The following is a 17655-nucleotide window of genomic DNA, read 5'->3' as shown; positions in this document are numbered from 1 at the left end:
TTCCGCCCAATTGTAGCTGAGATAGGCGCCAGCGTCCCCCGCGACCCCGAAAGGGAATAAGCGGTAGCAAATGGATGGATGATTGATATATTTTTAGATTTATTCTCATCTACCAACCTCTTTTAATTGGCTTTTTAAACAATTAAGTCAAACATAAATTTAAGTTGTTTTTAGTAGTTCATTAACATTATCATCATGTCAAATTTGATTACATGCAAGCCAAGAACTCTTTTGCAATATTTTATTCTGTAGCCACGCCCCCTCGGTGACATACTTCCGGCATTAGGACCTCCGTTTACATCATTTTAAAACTTTATTTTCTCCCAGGCTTCTAATATATACAATAGAACTACAATTGGTTCAGAAAAAAATTGTGTTCGGATTGTAATCATCCAAATGTGATTAACGGCAAAGGAAAAAGGCGTCAACGTTGTGGCGTCAAGCAAGCTAACTTCGACGATGCTAACTAGCGAGCTAACTAACTTCCGGCGCCACTGTCCTGTATTAAGTGCAGTGTTTAGGCAAGAGGAACAGGGAGTAACTGCAGCTGAGGTGAACGTATAAAAAAATTATGTTAAAATACATTTTTTTTGATGAATGTAGTCAGTGGATTTACATTACTCACCCACGGCACTTTTTGTTAATAGTTCCGGTCGGACGGATTATCGCGTCACACGTTTCCGGTGCTTAAAAAAAAATAAAAACCGGAAGTGTGCTCTATTTGTTTACACTCCCAATGTGAAGTGAATTATATTTATATAGCGCATTTCTCTAGTGACTCAAAGCGCTGTACATAGTGAAAACCAATATCTAAGTTACATTCCCCATTTACTATAAAAGAGATCACATTTGGCATATTTATAAAGGATGGTCACATAAAAATGTTTGTCAATATTACCAAGCATTTTTTTAGTACATAAATGTTGATTTATTAAAGTAAAACCTACATTTTCTAATAGTCTTAATATTAAATCATCAATTAAATCTTGGAAAATGATTATAAATAGAAAGCCTTTAAAATGATTGTTATTGCAAAAAAAGTGATTTAGATTAGCCTCTTTTGTCTCTTATCCTTTTCATGTATTTATTTCATTATTGATATTTATTTCCTTTACAAGTTTTGCAAAAGATCTTTGCCCAAACTGATGGACGTTTGAAATTGTTGAGATTTGTTACAAGTTATTTTATGTACATTGAGAATGTTTGTATGTACATTGTTCAAAAACAGAAAAAAAACAAAAAAAAACGTCAGCACTGTGGTACAGGGGTTGAGGCATGTGCCTCGCAATATGAAGGTCCTTAGTAGTCCTGAGTTCAATCCCGAGCTCAGGATGTTTCTGTGTGGTGTTGAATTGATTGGCGACACTAAAATGGCCCTAGTATGTGAATGTTGTCCATCTGTGATGAAATGGTGACTTGTCCAGGGTGTACAGCGCCTTCCACTCAAGCGCCATGCTGGCTGCACTCCCCGCAACGCAAAAAGGGACAAGCTGTAGAAAATGGATGGAAAAGAAAAACTCTCAATCGACTCAAATCCGTACACGGTGCAATATTACAGTAAATAAACGCGGGATTGACATTTGTGACGCGGAAATAAACGTTTAAAAAGAGACATTCACATGCCTGGATTTATCGTGGTGCAGCCCCCACCACCCCAAAAGGTACAAGCGGTAGAAAATGGATGGATGAATGGAAAAGAAAAACCCTCATAATCGACTCATATCCGTACACAGTGCAATATTTCAATAGATAAACGCGGAATTGACATTTTGACGCGGAAATAAAGATTTAAAAACAGACGTTTCACATGTCTGGATTTAATGTGGTGCACTCCCCGCAACCCCAAAAGGGACAAGCGGTAGAAAATTGATGGATGGCTGGAAAAGAAAAACCCTCAATCGACTCACATCCATACACAGTGCAATATTTCAGTAAATAAAATGCGGAATTGACATTTTCACGCGGAAATGAAAAGGTTTAGGAACGGACGTTTCACATGCCTGGATTTAATGTGGTGCAGCCCCCTGCCCCAAAAGGGACAAGCGGTAGAAAATTGATGGATGGAAAAGAAAAACCCTCAATTGACTCACATCCATACACGGTGCAATATTTCAGTAAATAAAATGCGGAATTGACATTTTCATGCGGAAATAAAAATGTTTTAGAACGGACGTTTCACATTCCTGGATTTAATGTGGTGCACTCCCCGTGACCCCAAAAGGGACAAACGGTAGAAAATAAGGGAAAAGAAAAACCCTCAATCGACCCATATCCATACACAGTGCAATATTTCAATAAATAAACGCGGAATTGACATTTTGACGCGGAAATAAAGATTTAAAAACAGACGTTTACATGCCTGGATTTATTGTGGTGCACTCCTTGTGACCCCAAAAGGGACAAGCGGTAGGAAATGGATGAATGAATGGAAAATAAAAACTCAATCGACTCAACAGTGCAATATTTCAATAAATAAATGCGGAATTGACATTTTGACGCAGAAATAATGATTTAAAAACAGACGTTTTACATGCCTTGATTTAATGTGGTGCACTCCCCGCGACCCCAAAAGGGACAAGCGGTAGAAAATAAGGGAAAATAAAAGCCTTCAATCGACCCACATCCGTACACGGTGCAATATTTCAGTAAATAAACGCGGAATTGACATTTTGACGCAGAAATAAAGGTTTAAAAACAGACGTTTCGCAAGACTGGATTTATTGTAGTGCACCCCGTGACCTCAAAAGGGACAAGCGGTAGAAAATTGATGGATGGATGGATGGAAAAGAAAAACCCTCAATCGACTCACATCCATACACGGTGCAATATTTCAGTAAATAAAATGCGGAATTGACATTTTCACGCGGAAATGAAAAGGTTTAAGAATGGAAGTTTCACATTCCTGGATTTAATGTGGTGCACTCGCCGCGACCCCAAAAGGGACAACCGGTAGAAAATAAGGGAACAGAAAAACCCTCAATCGACCCACATCCATACACGGTGCAATATTTCAGTAAATAAACGCAGAATTGACATTTTGACGCGGAAATAAAGGTTTAAAAACAGACGTTTTACATGCCTGGATTTAATGTGGTGCACTCCCCGCGACCTCAAAAGGGACAAGCGGTAGAGAATTGATGGATGGATGGATGGAAAAGAAAAACCCTCAATCGACTCACATCCATACACGGTGCAATATTTCAATAAATAAAATGCGGAATTGACATTTTCACGCGGAAATAAACGTTTAAAAAGAGACATTCACATGCCTGGATTTAACGTGGTGCACTCCCCGTGACCCCAAAAGGGACAAACGGTAGAAAATAAGGGAAAAGAAAAACCCTCAATCGACCCACATCCATACACAGTGCAATATTTCAATAAATAAACGCGGAATTGACATTTTGACGTGGAAATAAAGATTTAAAAACAGACGTTTACATGCCTGGATTTATTGTGGTGCACTCCTTGTGACCCCAAAAGGGACAAGCGGTAGGAAATGGATGAATGAATGGAAAATAAAAACTCTCAATCGACTCAACAGTGCAATATTTCAATAAATAAATGCGGAATTGACATTTTGACGCAGAAATAAAGATTTAAAAACAGACGTTTTACATGCCTGGATTTAATGTGGTGCACTCCCCGCGACCCCAAAAGGGACAAGCGGTAGAAAATAAGGGAAAATAAAAGCCTTCAATCGACCCACATCCGTACACGGTGCAATATTTCAGTAAATAAACGCGGAATTGACATTTTGACGCAGAAATAAAGGTTTAAAAACAGACGTTTCGCAAGACTGGATTTATTGTAGTGCACCCCGTGACCTCAAAAGGGACAAGCGGTAGAAAATTGATGGATGGATGGAAAAGAAAAACCCTCAATCGACTCACATCCATACACGGTGCAATATTTCAGTAAATAAAATGCGGAATTGACATTTTCACGCGGAAATGAAAAGGTTTAAGAATGGAAGTTTCACATTCCTGGATTTAATGTGGTGCACTCCCCGCGACCCCAAAAGGGACAAGCGGTAGAAAATAAGGGAAAAGAAAAGCCCTCAATCGACCCACATTCGTACACGGTGCAATATTTCAATAAATAAACGCGGAATTGACATTTTGACGCTGAAATAAAGATTTAAAAACAGACGTTTTACATGCCTGGATTTAATGTGGTGCACTCCCCGCGACCCCAAAAGGGACAAGCGGTAGAAAATAAGGGAAAATAAAAGCCTTCAATTGACCCACATCCGTACACGGTGCAATATTTCAGTGAATAAAACACGGAATTGACATTTTGACGCGGAAACAAAGGTTTAAAAACTGCCGTTGCACATGCCTGGATTTAATGTGTAAAAGAGCAACTTGACGTTGTATGACTTTAATAGATTTGTCACAAGTTGGGTGAACAAGGTACAAGTTTGCCGCTCAGTACTAAATCACCACTCACATCCATGGATAGTATAAATAGCCCACTAGTCCACATGTTCACGTACATCAAATCAGCAAGTCTTAATTGGGGGGGGAGAGGGGGACATCAAATGAAAAAGGCGTACAAAAAGAAGGAAGTCCAGTTAGAGGGAAAACAAACATGGCGGCAGTTCGTTCATTAGTAAACAAAATCGCGACAGTAAGCCGGAATATTAAAAAAAAAAAAAAAGTTACGCACGTTCGAGGTGGAGGACTTCCTGCACGAGACAAAAGCGGCGTTTCCTTGTTGGGACCGGTAGAAAAAAAAAAACGCCGGCAGGGTTGGGGGAGGAGGGGGGGGGGGGGCGTGACCCCCAGCTGCTTGTAAGGCATTGATGAAGCGACCATGTGACCATGAAGGAAGGCAGCGTGCACCTCTTCTCTCTTAAACCCACACCCCCCCCCCCCCCCCCTCAAACGTAAACTCACAACTTTAAATCTAACGGTTAACATTTGAGCCTGAAGGATACTAAAGTACTTCAACACGATGACGGGAGGGGTCAAGGGGGCGGAGCTTGGCTCTACTGGATGCAGCAGTTGTTGCGATGGCTGTTGGAGTCTTTGAAGCGGAGACGCATCTTTGGACGATACTTCTCCAGGTAGAAGAGCTGCTTGCTGTTGAACGCTCCGCGGCGCTTCCTGACGAGAAAAAAAACAACAACATGTTTAACGTCGCCGTGGCAACGGGCGCGGGAGACGACGCCTTACTGTCGAATGAACTGGACAGCGTCTTCGTATTTCATGCCGCATTCGATGAGGGCCAGGGCGACCAGGACGGGAGCTCTGCGGACAAACAAGATCTCTCAGTCCTGCCTAGTTGCGTTTTAGCCTCATTCCCGTGAGAATCCTGCGCGAGACTAAGGCACTAAGGAGTGGGACTATCGTATTTCCTTGAATTGCCGCCGGGGCGCTAATGATTTTAAAACCTTTTCTCACTCTGGCGCTTACCAAAGGCACGCACTAAATTTAGGCCTGCGCTTATAAATTTGAGTGTGATGTAAGGATACCATCATAAAAAGCACACTTAATAAAAAAAACCTCTTCTCACTCTGGCGCTTACCAAAGGCACACGCTAAATTTAGGCCTGTGATTATTAATTTGAGTGTGATGTAAGGATACCATCATAAAAAGCACATTTAATAAAAAAAACGTCATTGTGCGCAGCTCCTTCTGATCAAAAGCATTGACAACTTGTTTATAGAAGTCTTCCTTATCTTTCTTCAGTTTTAAAAGTCTCTGTCTTGATGGAGATCTTCGATTATTACCTCCTACGTCGCCGCCGGGGCGCTAATGATTTTAAAACCTCTTCTCACTCTGGCGCTTACCAAAGGCACGCGCTAAATTTAGGCCTGCGCTTATAAATTTGAGTGTGATGTAAGGATACCATCGTAAAAAGCACATTTAATAAAAAAAAACCTCTTCTCACTCTGGCGCTTACCAAAGGCACGCGCTAAATTTAAGCATGCGCTTATAAATTTGAGTGTGATGTAAGGATACCATCATAAAAAGCACATTTTATTAAAAAAAAACCTCTTCTCACTCTGGCGCTTACCAAAGGCACGCGCTAAATTTAGGCCTGCGCTTATAAATTTGAGTGTGATGTAAGGATACCATCATAAAAAGCACATTTAATAAAAAAAAACATCATTGTGCGCAGCTCCTTCTGATCAAAAGCATTGACAACTTATTTATAGAAGTCTTCCTTATCTTTCTTCAGTTTTAAAAGTCTCTGTCTTGATGGATATCTTCGATTATTACCTCCTACTTCGCCGCCGGGGCGCTAATGATTTTAAAACCTCTTCTCACTCTAAATTTAAGCCTGCGCTCATAAATTTGAGTGTGATGTAAGGATACCATCATAAAAAGCACATTTAATTAAAAAAAACCCTTCTCACTCTGGCGCTTACCAAAGGTACGCGCTAAATTTAGGCCTGCGCTTATAAATTTGAGTGTGATGTAAGGATACCATCATAAAAAGCACATTTAATAAAAAAAAACTTATTATGGTCTTACCTTTACTTATAAATGAAGTCCATGCGCAGCTCCTTCTGATCAAAAGCATTGACAACGTGTTTATAGAAGTCTTCCTTATCTTTCTTCAGTTTTAAAAGTCTCTGTCTTGATGGAGATCTTCGATTATTACCTCCTACGTCGCCGCCGGGGCGCTAATGATTTTAAAACCTCTTCTCACTCTGGCGCTTACCAAAGGCTTGCGCTAAATTTAAGCCTGCGCTCATAAATTTGAGTGTGATGTAAGGATACCATCATAAAAAGCACATTTAATAAAAAAAAACTCTTCTCACACTGGCGCTTACCAAAGGCACGCGCTAAATTTAGGCATGCGCTTATAAATTTGAGTGTGATGTAAGGATACCATCATAAAAAGCACATTTAATAAAAAAAAACGTCATTGTGGTCTTACTTTTACTTATAAATGAAGTCCATGCGCAGCTCCTTCTGATCAAAAGCATTGACAACTTGTTTATGATTTTAAAAGTCTCTGTCTCGATAGAGATCTTCCATTAATACCTCCTACTTCGATTGAAAGTCCAGTTTAGAAAAGTGTTTTATTTTAGATATGTAATCCTCCATGTTAAAAGTGCAAGCAAGAGGAAAAAATAAACTCTTGCTGCTTGTTGTCACTTCTTCTGCAGCCGAGTAGTCGCAAGAAGGATCACTAGCGCCTTCTAGCACCAGGAGGCGGGAGTCATTTAATGACTCATATTTGACACACGCAGCTACGGTATATTAATAAAACATAGCTGCTTACTGTTCTTAACATATTCAATAGCTTGGACCTTAAATCCTACTGAATAGCTCTTAATCTTCTTCCCTTTATGTGATTTCAAATGATTAAAATCAGCCTCCTTCATGTGAAATGTCACTCGTGACGTGACGAGTTTGACCCAGTGGAAATTCTAGACATGCGCTAATAAAAATAATATTTTGCCAAACGAGTTTGACCCGGCAGTAATTCTAGGCAGGCGCATACTATCTACCAGACGGCCATTCAAGGAAATACGGTATACGGGACTAGCTGCGGTGTGCTCAAACAACCACCAGGTGGCATCTGTGGGCGGATTATACTGTATGGCTGATCAGCTGGAGGCTAAAAGTGCCCCAGACCTGCAGTGTGCTCACCTGCCAAGGCCGGCCACGCAGTGCACGGCGATGCAGCAGCCGGGTTCTTCTCGGAACTTCAGTTTGAGCAGGTTGAGCCAATCATCGACAATCTGGGTGGAGGGAGGAGCGCCGTCGTCAAACGGCCAATCCTGGGGGAGGAAGAGGGACATGTGACCACACTTTCTTGAAAGGCAAAAGTGTGTACTTGTTTTTCTTGAAGTTCCCTATTCTGTGTTCTTAAGCAATGTGTCAATATTAGTTCATCTTTATCCTTTAGTAGTGTTTGAGAGTTAAAGGTGGGCAATGTTCACATTTCAACAAATAATGTACCGATTCCCGGGAACTTGGAACACATGCAGCTAACAACGCTACAAATGTTCAGTACTTTTGAGTGTAATACATTTGTATTGTAAAATACAAAAAGGTGTTATTTAATTATTTTGTGTTCTTCATTAAAGTGTCAGTGTTATTTAATTATTGTGTTAATCATTAGTGTCAGTGTTATTTGTGTGTTCTTCATTAATGTGTCAGTGTATTTTATTGTGTTTTCATCAATGAGTCAGTCTTATTTAATTATTGTGTGTTCTTCATTAATGTGTTAAGTATTATTTAATTATTGTGTGTTCTTCATCAATGTCAGTGTTATTTAATTATTGTGTTCTTCATTAATGTGTCAGTGTTATTTAATTGTGTTCTTCATTAATGTGTCAGTGTTATTTAATTATTGTGTTGTTCATTATTGTGTCAGTGTTATTTGATTATTGTGTTGTACATTGTGTCATGTTATTTAATTGTGTGTTCTTTAATGTGTCAGTGTTATTTAATTATTGTGTTGTTCATTGTGTCATGTAATTTAATTATTGTGTTGTTCATTGTGTCATGTTATTTAATTGTGTGTTCTTTAATTATTGTATTGACCATTGTCATGTTATTTAATTGTGTGTTCTTTAATGTGTCAGTGTTATTTAATAGTGTTGTTTAGTAATGTCCCTGTGTTATTTAATTATTGTGTTTTTCATTAATGTGTCAGTGTTATTTAATTGTGTTCATCACTGTCAATGTTATTTAATTATTGTGTTGTTCATTATTGTGTCGGTGTTATTTAATTATTGTATTCTTCATTAATGTGTCAGTGTTATTTAATTATTGTGCTCTTCATTAATGTGTCAGTGTTATTTAATTGTTGTGTTGTTCATTGTGTCACGTTATTTGTGTATTCTTTAATGTGTCAAGTGTTATTTAATTATTGTGTTGTTCATTGTGTCATGTTATTTAATTATTGTGTTGTTCATTGTGTCATGTTATTTAATTGTGTTCTTTAATTATTGTGTTGTCCATTGTGTCATGTTATTTAATTGTGTGTTCTTTAATGTGTCAAGTGTTATTTAATGGTGTTGTTTAGTAATGTCCCTGTGTTATTTAATTATTGTGTTCTTCATTAATGTGTCAGTGTTATTTAATTGTGTTCTTCATCACTGTGTCAGTATTATTTAATTACCGCGTGTTCTTCATCAATGTGTCAGTGTTATTTAATTATTGTGTGTTCATTAATGTGTCAGCGTTATTAAATTGTGTGTTCTTTATTCAAGTGTCAGTGTTATTTAATCATTGTGTGTTCTTCATTAATGTGTCAGTGTTATTTAATTATTGTGTTTATTCATGTGTCAGTGTTATTTAATTGTGTTATTCATCACTGTGTCAGTGTTATTCAATTATTGTGTTCTTCATCAATGTGTCAGTGTTATTTAATTATTGTTCTTTATTGTGTCAGTGTTATTTAATTATTGTGTCATGTTATTTCATGCATGTACTGTGAGTTCTGGAAATATCCGCAATGAAGACTCACCAGGACTTGAATGCCCTCCTTGACCACCATGGTGGTGTCGTACGTGGCCTCGCACACTCTGACTGCCGTGGTCACGCCGTACTTCTTCAGCTCCTGTGGCCGGGTCACATGACACGGTGAGACTCACTTCATGACAAAATCAACATTACCCGCGGACGTGCGCGCACCTCGATGAACTTGTTGAGGGTGGCGTTGGTGGGGTTGTGGGTGATGAGGAACCTCATGTTCTTGTAGGTGATCTCCACGGGCGCGGGCCTGTTCATGCGCGCCATGGCCACAGAAAGCGAGGCGGCGGCTTCGGCGGAGACGTGGAGCGTTTGGCCGGAAAAGACCGCGGAGGCGGGGGAGCCTCTGGGCAAAACAAACCAAGCGTGGACGACTCAAGAAAAGGGACGGGGTGTGGGGGCGAGGGGGGGTGGGGGGATCAAGGAAAGCGGGCAGCTTCCACCGTGGTCGTGGCCGGGCGGGAGCCGAAGGGGGGCGGTGTGCAGCGGGTCAGGTTACCCCATCCAGGCCGAGTTGTCGCTGGTTCTGGGAGGCGTCCCGGAGACGTCGGGGGCTCCCCTCCTGAGGCTCGGGTCGGTCGAGACGGTTGGCGAGTGTGGCCGATCACTCGTCTGCATAGGCGGCGTGCTGGGCCTGGCAGTAGTCTCCGCTGCCCTTCAGAAACTCCATAAATGTGCGACCCAGAACACCACAGAACTGCTGCAAGCAAACAACAAGCAACTGAGTGACTTTGCTTCCCACTCCCACTACGTTCACACAGTGGCCCACAGTTGCTTTCAAGTCGGATTTTTTCACTGCAAGTAAAATGGGATGTTTATCAGAGGTGGATAGTAACGAGCTACATTTACTCCGTTACATCTACTTGAGTAACTTTTGGGATAAATTGTACTTCTAAGAGTAGTTTTTATGCAACATACTTTTACTTGAGTATATTTATAGAGAAGAAACGCTACTTTTACTCCGCTCCATTTATCTACATTCAGCTCGCTACTTTTTTTTAATCGATCTATTAATGTTTGTTTCGTTTTTTTAAAGTAGGATCTACGCTTGCTTGCGTTTCACCAATCACATGCAGTCACTGGTGACGTTGGACCAATCAAACAGAGCCAGGTGGTCACATGACCGTAACACGTAAACCCGACTTAAACAAGTTGAAAAACGTATTGGGGTGTTACCATTTAGTGGTCAATTGTACGGAATATGTACTGTACTGTGCAATCTAATAATAAAAGTTTCAATCAATCAAAAGTGTAAAGGAAAAAAGACACTTTTTATTTCAACCGTACTTCCCATCAAAAGCCTAAAGACTAATCGCACAGTTCCTATCTTCACAATAAAAGCCTGCGCTGACAAAATAAGAGTCTCCGAAAGCCAGAGCATACAAGCTAGCAAACTACGGAGTTTTCCGCCAATAAAGTGTATAAAAACGAATATGGAAGCCGGACAAATAAGATGCCAAAAACCAACGAGTTTCATGTGGTATTAGACAGAAAGGAGGAACTTTTTGTTCTCCTCCATTTGAAAACGTGGACGTTATCAGCACTATACTGTCTGATTCCAATCAATGCAAGTCATCAGAATCAGGTAATATACCAAATTAAATTCTTGTCTTCATTAAAAATAGAAATCTATATGTTAAACATGCATGTATATTCATTAAAACACCTTTAACATGTCAACAAAAACGGCAAATTATAAATTATATACTGTATATATATATATATATGCTATGTGTGTATGTATATGATATATGTATATATGAGGTAGATCACCTCGACTTGGTCATTTATTAAGTAATTGATTAACTTTAAAAAACCTCTTTGGGGTGTTACCATTTAGTGGTCAATTGTACGGAATATGTACTGTACTGTGCAATCTACTAATAAAAGTATCAATCAATCAAAAGTGTAAAGGAAAAAAGACACTTTTTATTTCAACCGAACTTCCCGTCAAAAGCCTAAAGACTGATCGCACAGTTCCTATCTACACAATAAAAGCGCTGCTCCATCGCGCCTGCGCTGACAAAATAAGAGTCTCCGAAAGCCAGAGCATACAAGCTAGCAAACTACGGAGTTTCCCGCCAATGTATTTCTTGTAAAGTGTATAAAAACGAATATGGAAGCCGGACAAATAAGATGCCAAAAACCAACGCGTTTCATGTGGTATTAGACAGAAAAGAGGAACTTTTTTTCTCCTCCATTTGAAAACGTGGACGTTATCAGCACTATACTGTCTGATTCCAATCAATGCAAGTCATCAGAATCAGGTAATACACCAACTTAAATTCTTGTCTTCATGAAAAATAGAAATCTATGTTAAACATGCATGTATATTCATTAAAACACCTTTAACATGTCAACAAAAACGGCAAAAAATTATAAATTATATACTGTATATATATATATATATATATATATATATATGCTATGTGTGTGTGTATGTATGTATATATGAGGTAGATCACCTCGACTTGGTCATTTATTAAGTAATTGATTAACTTTAAAAAAACTTTTTTGGGTGTTACCATTTAGTGGTTAATTGTACGGAATATGTACTGTACTGTGCAATCTACTAATACAAGTTTCAATCAATCAATCAATCAATCAATCAATGTCTACTGAACCTATGGTGCTGTCAAGTTATTGTGGCTCAATGTGCCTTATTTTAATGTAGTATTATTTAATATATATTATTGTTTTAGTTGCTTAAGAGATATTCCTGGCTCTGAATTTGCTCGTTGCTATTTTTATGTTTTTGTGCATTATTTGTTGCCGTAATCATCAAACAAACAGGTTACTCATCAGTTACTCAGTACTTGAGTAGTTTTTTCACAACATACTTTTTACTTTTACTCCTTACTTTTACTTGAGTAATAAATCTCTAATCTCTTGAGTACAATTTCTGGCTACTCTACCCACCTCTGGCTGTGAGATATTGTCTGGTGTGATTATGCACCTTCACCTAATTGGTCCCCCCAAAATTTTTTGCAAATCAATAATCAGAATAATGTGTCGTTATCTACTGCCTGTGCTGTGTAGAGCTTGGCAGGGTACTCTTGTTATACTCCATATCAGTAGGTGGCAGCAGGTAGTTCATTGCTTCGTAGAAGTCGGAACGCGTCGAGGATGGTTTGTCGTGATCCCGATATGCAGTGCACAGCGGGAGACAGCGTGCAGGTAAAAAAGGTATACAACGCCTAAACCAAAAATTAACAGAATCCAAGTCCCGCTAGGACAGGGGTCGGCAACTCGCGGCTCTTTGATCACTCTGATGTGGCTCAGCTGCTAAATTGCCGACCCCAACGATTATTCCAGGAGATTTCCGGATTTTAGTGCCTCTCTCAGAAATCACCCGGGGATAACATTCTCCAATTGTCAGCAGGAATACATTATTGAAGGTGTGCAGTAGAGATACGCGGATAAGCAATTATATCATCCGCAACCGCATCACCAAAGTCGTCATCCACCCGAACCAACATTTCATTAAAGCCACACCCGCCCGCCACTATATATCTAATATAGCCGATGCAAGGCATTAGTGCAGTTAAAAAGTGTAACTCCCTCCAAATAGCACGGACACAATTACTTTCTTGAACTGATTTATTTGAAGGCTTACTTTCCCTTCAAATTCACCGTGAAAACTGTAATGAATAAAGCACATTACAAACGTAAAAAATAGGGGTGGGCAAATTAATGCGTTAATTACGAGTTAACTCATCAATCCATTAACGCCGACAATTATTTTATCGCGCATTTGCGTATGTTGTTTACATGTTTTTATTTTGTTAACGCCTTTTCTTATAAAGATGGCGGCGCCCGGACGGGCTTCGGCGTCGAGGAGCTCTTGGTAAAGATGGAACATTTGGCAAAAATACCGGACAATTCTGCAAATTTCATGGCTGGCTTACAGCGTGGTCACTCCGGGATCACTTACGACCGCCAGACAATTCTGAATGTGGATAGATCGGGCCCTTTTGGACTGAATGAGGCGTGCTTGCTAGACCGGCTAGCTAGCATGGGAATACTTTGCCGGCTACATCCAGCGGCCTGTGATGCAGCGGAGTATATGTGTTGTCTGTCTGTTTATGAATAATGCAGACCAGGAGTGTTGGCTGAGTTCTTAACGTTTGCTTTCAGAGCGTGCATATCACAACATACAAGATGCCGTCATGGCGACACACAACCTATACCGGGCTACCGCGCATGCTCGTCACTCCTGTTGCATGCTGGGTAGGGTAGTTCTTTTTTTCCCTGGCTCATAACATCACAATATAGTACCATGTATATGATGCGTTCAGTTTATCAAAGCACCAAGCAAACAATCGGAAAATTCCCATCATATCAATTCCTAGATATGGTCATAATTATTTTAAGTGCACTACGCAGAATAAACACAACATTATTAATAATGCTACTACAGATAATTTGATCAAAAATTTCCTAAAACAGCCCATTACCTATAATATAGGTTTTTTAAACATAAAAAAAAATGTTTCTGCTGTTACCTCAGAAATTGCCTGTTCAGATGTTATGATTGTGGCTCAGAGATTTGTATGTAGATTATATTTATTTTCCATAACAAACAGGATAACTTAAATACCCTGGCAGTGGCAATAAGCTTAAATGTTTGTATTTACATTTTTTGAGTTGATTTTCATAAAATATGCTATTTAACTGCTACTGTTTAACAAGGACTGATTTAAAATGTGTTTGCACAACAAATGTTTTGGCGCTTTTGTTCATGTGGGAGAATATTCCAATAAAGGTGCACTACACACTACTTTGGAATTCATTATTGGGCTTTGCGTATACAATGCAGTTAATCGCGATTAATCGGAGAAAAAGTGCGATTAACTTTGATTAAAATTTTTAATCGTTGCCCAGCCCTAGTAAAAAAATAATAACATGCACAGCATGTGGATCAAACATTTTACCAAGTAAAATACCAACAAATGACACTTTGTTGGCCATACCCGGAAGTAGCTTCCTTACATCCGTCGACGGACCACACGAGACACTTCAAAATAAAAGTATGCCCACGTACTGTTTCAAAGAGCGCTGCTCGTTTTTTGTATGTGGGTAACAACATTTAACGGTTTATAAATGGTTGATTTCTATAGGCTAGTAAGGTAAAGCAGGGGTGCCCATTACGTCGATCGCGAGCTACCAGTCGACCGCGGGGGGTGTGTCAGTCGATCTCCAGCCAGGCTTTTAAAAAAAATAGACCTAAAAATGAGTGATCATCAATCTTCACCAAGACGTCACTTAAATGACATTCACGGTACCGGAGGGTCTTGTGAGATGACGCTGGCTGCTGCAAGATCATTATTATGAAAATATGACCGAGAGGAAGGCGAGAAACACTTTTTATTTCAACAGACTCTCGCGCCGTACCTTCCGTCAAAACTCTAAAGGCCGACTGCACATTTCCTATCTTCACAATAAAAGCCCTGCTTCATGCTGCCTGCGCTAACTAAATACAGAGTCTCGGAAAACTGCCGTGCACAAGCGATCCCTCAGAAAGCTGGCGTGCACATCACTTGTGCACGCCAGCTTTCCGAGACTCTTATTTAGTTAGCGCAGGCAGCATGAAGCAGGGCTTTTATTGTGAAGATAGGAAATGTGCAGTCGGCCTTTAGAGTTTTGACAGAAGGGACGGCGCGAAAGTCTGTTGAAATAAAAAGTGTTTCTCGCCTTCCTCTCTGTCATTTTTTCATAATAATGAACTGGCAGCAGCCAGCGTCATCTCACAAGACCCTCGGGTGCCGTGAATGTCAATCAAGCAAGCTACGGAATTTGCCGCCAATGTTTTTCTTGTAAAGTGTATGGAAGCTGGATGAATTAGATGCCAAAAACCAACCACTTTCATGTGGTATTGTACAGAAAGGACAACTTTTTTTCTCCTCCATTTGAAAATGTGGGCGTTATCATCATTACTGTCTGATTCCAATCAATGCAAGTCATCAGAATCAGGTAATACACCAACTTATATTCTTGTCTTTGTGAAAGAAAGACATCTATATGTGTTACACATGCTTGTATAATCATTAAACACATTTAACTTGTTTACAAAAATGTCTCTTTCGTAAATAAATAAATATAAATGATATATATAAATGAGGTAGATCCCCTCGAGTTGGTCAATTGAAAAGTAGCTCGCCTGCAGAAAAAGTGCGGGCAGCCCTGAAGTAAAGTGTTGTAGCTGACAAGTTTGGGCTACCTTGCTTCTGCAGCCCTCATCAGAGGTGTCACGTGATGTTAGCGTGACGTCGTATGTGACGTGTTATATGGATTGTACCATCAAGAGTTGTCAGGTACAACTCTACCTACTAGCCCGTATAAACCAACCATTTATAAACACACGTCAGTAGGCCGAATTAACCTCTTCAACATAACATTTAACTATGTATAATGTAGCGGCTGGCTACGGGGTGTTAGCCAATGACTTCGGCTGGGGGGCGGGACTTCCGGGAGAGATAGGGAAGTGACGTTATCGACAGGAAGTTCGAGTTGTTCCGGGGAAAGCGTTAAGAGACATGAGAGCTGTTGTGTGGTTGTATTACATCTTGTGCAATAAAGACAAGACAAACAAAGTTTTATGAGCCTACATTCCTGGGATTATTACAATACATATTTCCGAAATGGTTCAACCGCCACCCGCCCGTATCTATTTAAAATCTATTTTTTCGTCATGTCACCCGCCCGACCCGCGGATAAACCTAGTGTGCAGTGATTGCAATGCCTTTAACCTCCTCCACAACACGTCATCGGGCCCGCTTTTACATCACGCGATCTGCATTTAATATTTAGCCTCTGTTAACATGAAAGCTACTGCAGTGCATACAGGTTACACTGAGGGTTGTAATATGAATAACTTTAACACTCTTACTAATATGCGCCACACTGTGAACCCACACCAAACAAGAATGACAAACACATTTCGGGAGAACATCGGCACTGTGACACAACATAAACACAAAATAACAAATACCCAGAATCCCATGCATCCCTGACTGTTCTGAGCTACATTATACACCCCCCGCTAGCACCAAACCCCGCCCATCTCACCCAACGCATGGAGGGAGTGGGGGGATTTGGTGCTAGCGGGGGTGTATAACGTAGCCCGGAATAGTAGGGATGCATGGGATTCTGGGTATTTGTTCTTTTGTGTTTATGTTGTGAAACAGTGCCGATGTTCTCCCGAAATGTGTGTGTCACGCGTTTGGGACGGTGTGGCGCGGTGGAAGAAGTGAAGTGAATTATATTTATACAGCGCTTTTTCTCTAGTGACTCAAAGCGCTTTCCATAGTGAAACCCAATATCTAAGTTACATTCAAACCAGTGTGGGTGGCACTGGGAGCAGGTGGGTAAAGTGTCTTGCCCAAGGACACAACAGCAGTGACTAGGATGGCGGAAGCGGGAATCGAACCCGCAACCCTCAAGTTGCTGGCACGGCCACTCTACCAACCGAGCTAAACCGAGTGGCCGTGCGCAACCCGAGGGGTCCCTGGTTCAATCCCCACCTGGTACCAACCTCGTCACGTCCGATATGTCCTGAGCAAGACACTTCCCCCTTGCTCCCGATGGGTGCTGGTTAGCGCCTTGCATGGCAGCTCCCTTCATCAGTGTGTGAATGGGTAAATGTGGAAGTAGTGTCAAAGCGCTTTGAGTACCTTGAAGGTAGAAAAGCGCTATACAAGTACAACCCATTTATCATTCTTGTTTGGTGTGAGTTCACAGTGTGGCGCATATTAGTAACAGTGTTAAAGTTGTTTAAACGGGCACCCTCAGTGTGACCCGTATGGCTGTTAAACAAGTATGCATTGCAATCGTTTGCGTGTGTCTGCAGAAGTCTCATACGACACGTGACTGGGCCGCCAAGCTGATTGAACGCCAAAAACAGCGCCATCCTAGGATGCCCATTATTATTGTAGGTCGAGGGAAATCCTGTCAACATTCGTGAGAATAGTTGATATGACATTCGGTAGTCTCTCTGAATATTCGGAAGAGTTTTTAAATGTGATGCGGTCTAGCGGCATTCATATAAAATTTGCGGGTCGGGTGTCTGAGACCCCTGGTTTATACATAGCACAAAGTAAAAATAAAACTCTGTATGCAGTGTCATTAAATTTTAAAAGAGTTTTGTGGCTCCCATTGTTTTCTTTATTTTGTGAAACAGGTCAAATTGGTTCTTTAAGTGGTAAAGTTT

At 40.4% G+C, this 17655-nt stretch overlaps 1 protein-coding gene across 1 annotated transcript; it reads right to left on the bottom strand.

The window, feature by feature from the left end:
• Nucleotides 1-4367: 4367 nt before the first annotated feature.
• On the bottom strand, nucleotides 4368-9749 carry ptp4a1 (protein tyrosine phosphatase 4A1). The gene is made up of 5 exons (XM_061915268.1): nucleotides 9609-9749; nucleotides 9442-9534; nucleotides 7614-7744; nucleotides 5181-5255; nucleotides 4368-5111 (listed from the first exon to the last, which is right to left on the bottom strand). The coding sequence occupies exons 1-5, from the start codon at nucleotides 9711-9713 to the stop codon at nucleotides 4994-4996; spliced, it is 522 nt and encodes a 173-aa protein (XP_061771252.1). The 5' UTR covers nucleotides 9714-9749; the 3' UTR covers nucleotides 4368-4993.
• Between the last annotated feature and the right edge of the window lie 7906 nt (nucleotides 9750-17655).

The sequence above is a fragment of the Nerophis ophidion genome, linkage group LG01, assembly GCF_033978795.1.
Source record: "Nerophis ophidion isolate RoL-2023_Sa linkage group LG01, RoL_Noph_v1.0, whole genome shotgun sequence".
Taxonomy (NCBI): domain Eukaryota; kingdom Metazoa; phylum Chordata; class Actinopteri; order Syngnathiformes; family Syngnathidae; genus Nerophis; species Nerophis ophidion.
Note: the sequence above shows the minus strand (reverse complement) of the source record. Positions and strands in the feature narration are given on the sequence as shown.

What these genes read in the sequence shown, in the direction of transcription:
- ptp4a1 (XM_061915268.1), bottom strand. Translation starts at nt 9,713, where the DNA reads ATGGCGCGCATGAACAGGCCCGCGCCCGTGGAGATCACCTACAAGAAC. An exon ending in AGGAGGGCATTCAAGTCCTG is followed by an intron (nt 7,745 to 9,441) that starts GTGAGTCTTCAT and finishes TTCCTCCCCCAG; the next exon opens with GATTGGCCGTTTGACGACGG. An exon ending in GCTGTCCAGTTCATTCGACA is followed by an intron (nt 5,112 to 5,180) that starts GTAAGGCGTCGT and finishes TTTTCTCGTCAG; the next exon opens with GAAGCGCCGCGGAGCGTTCA.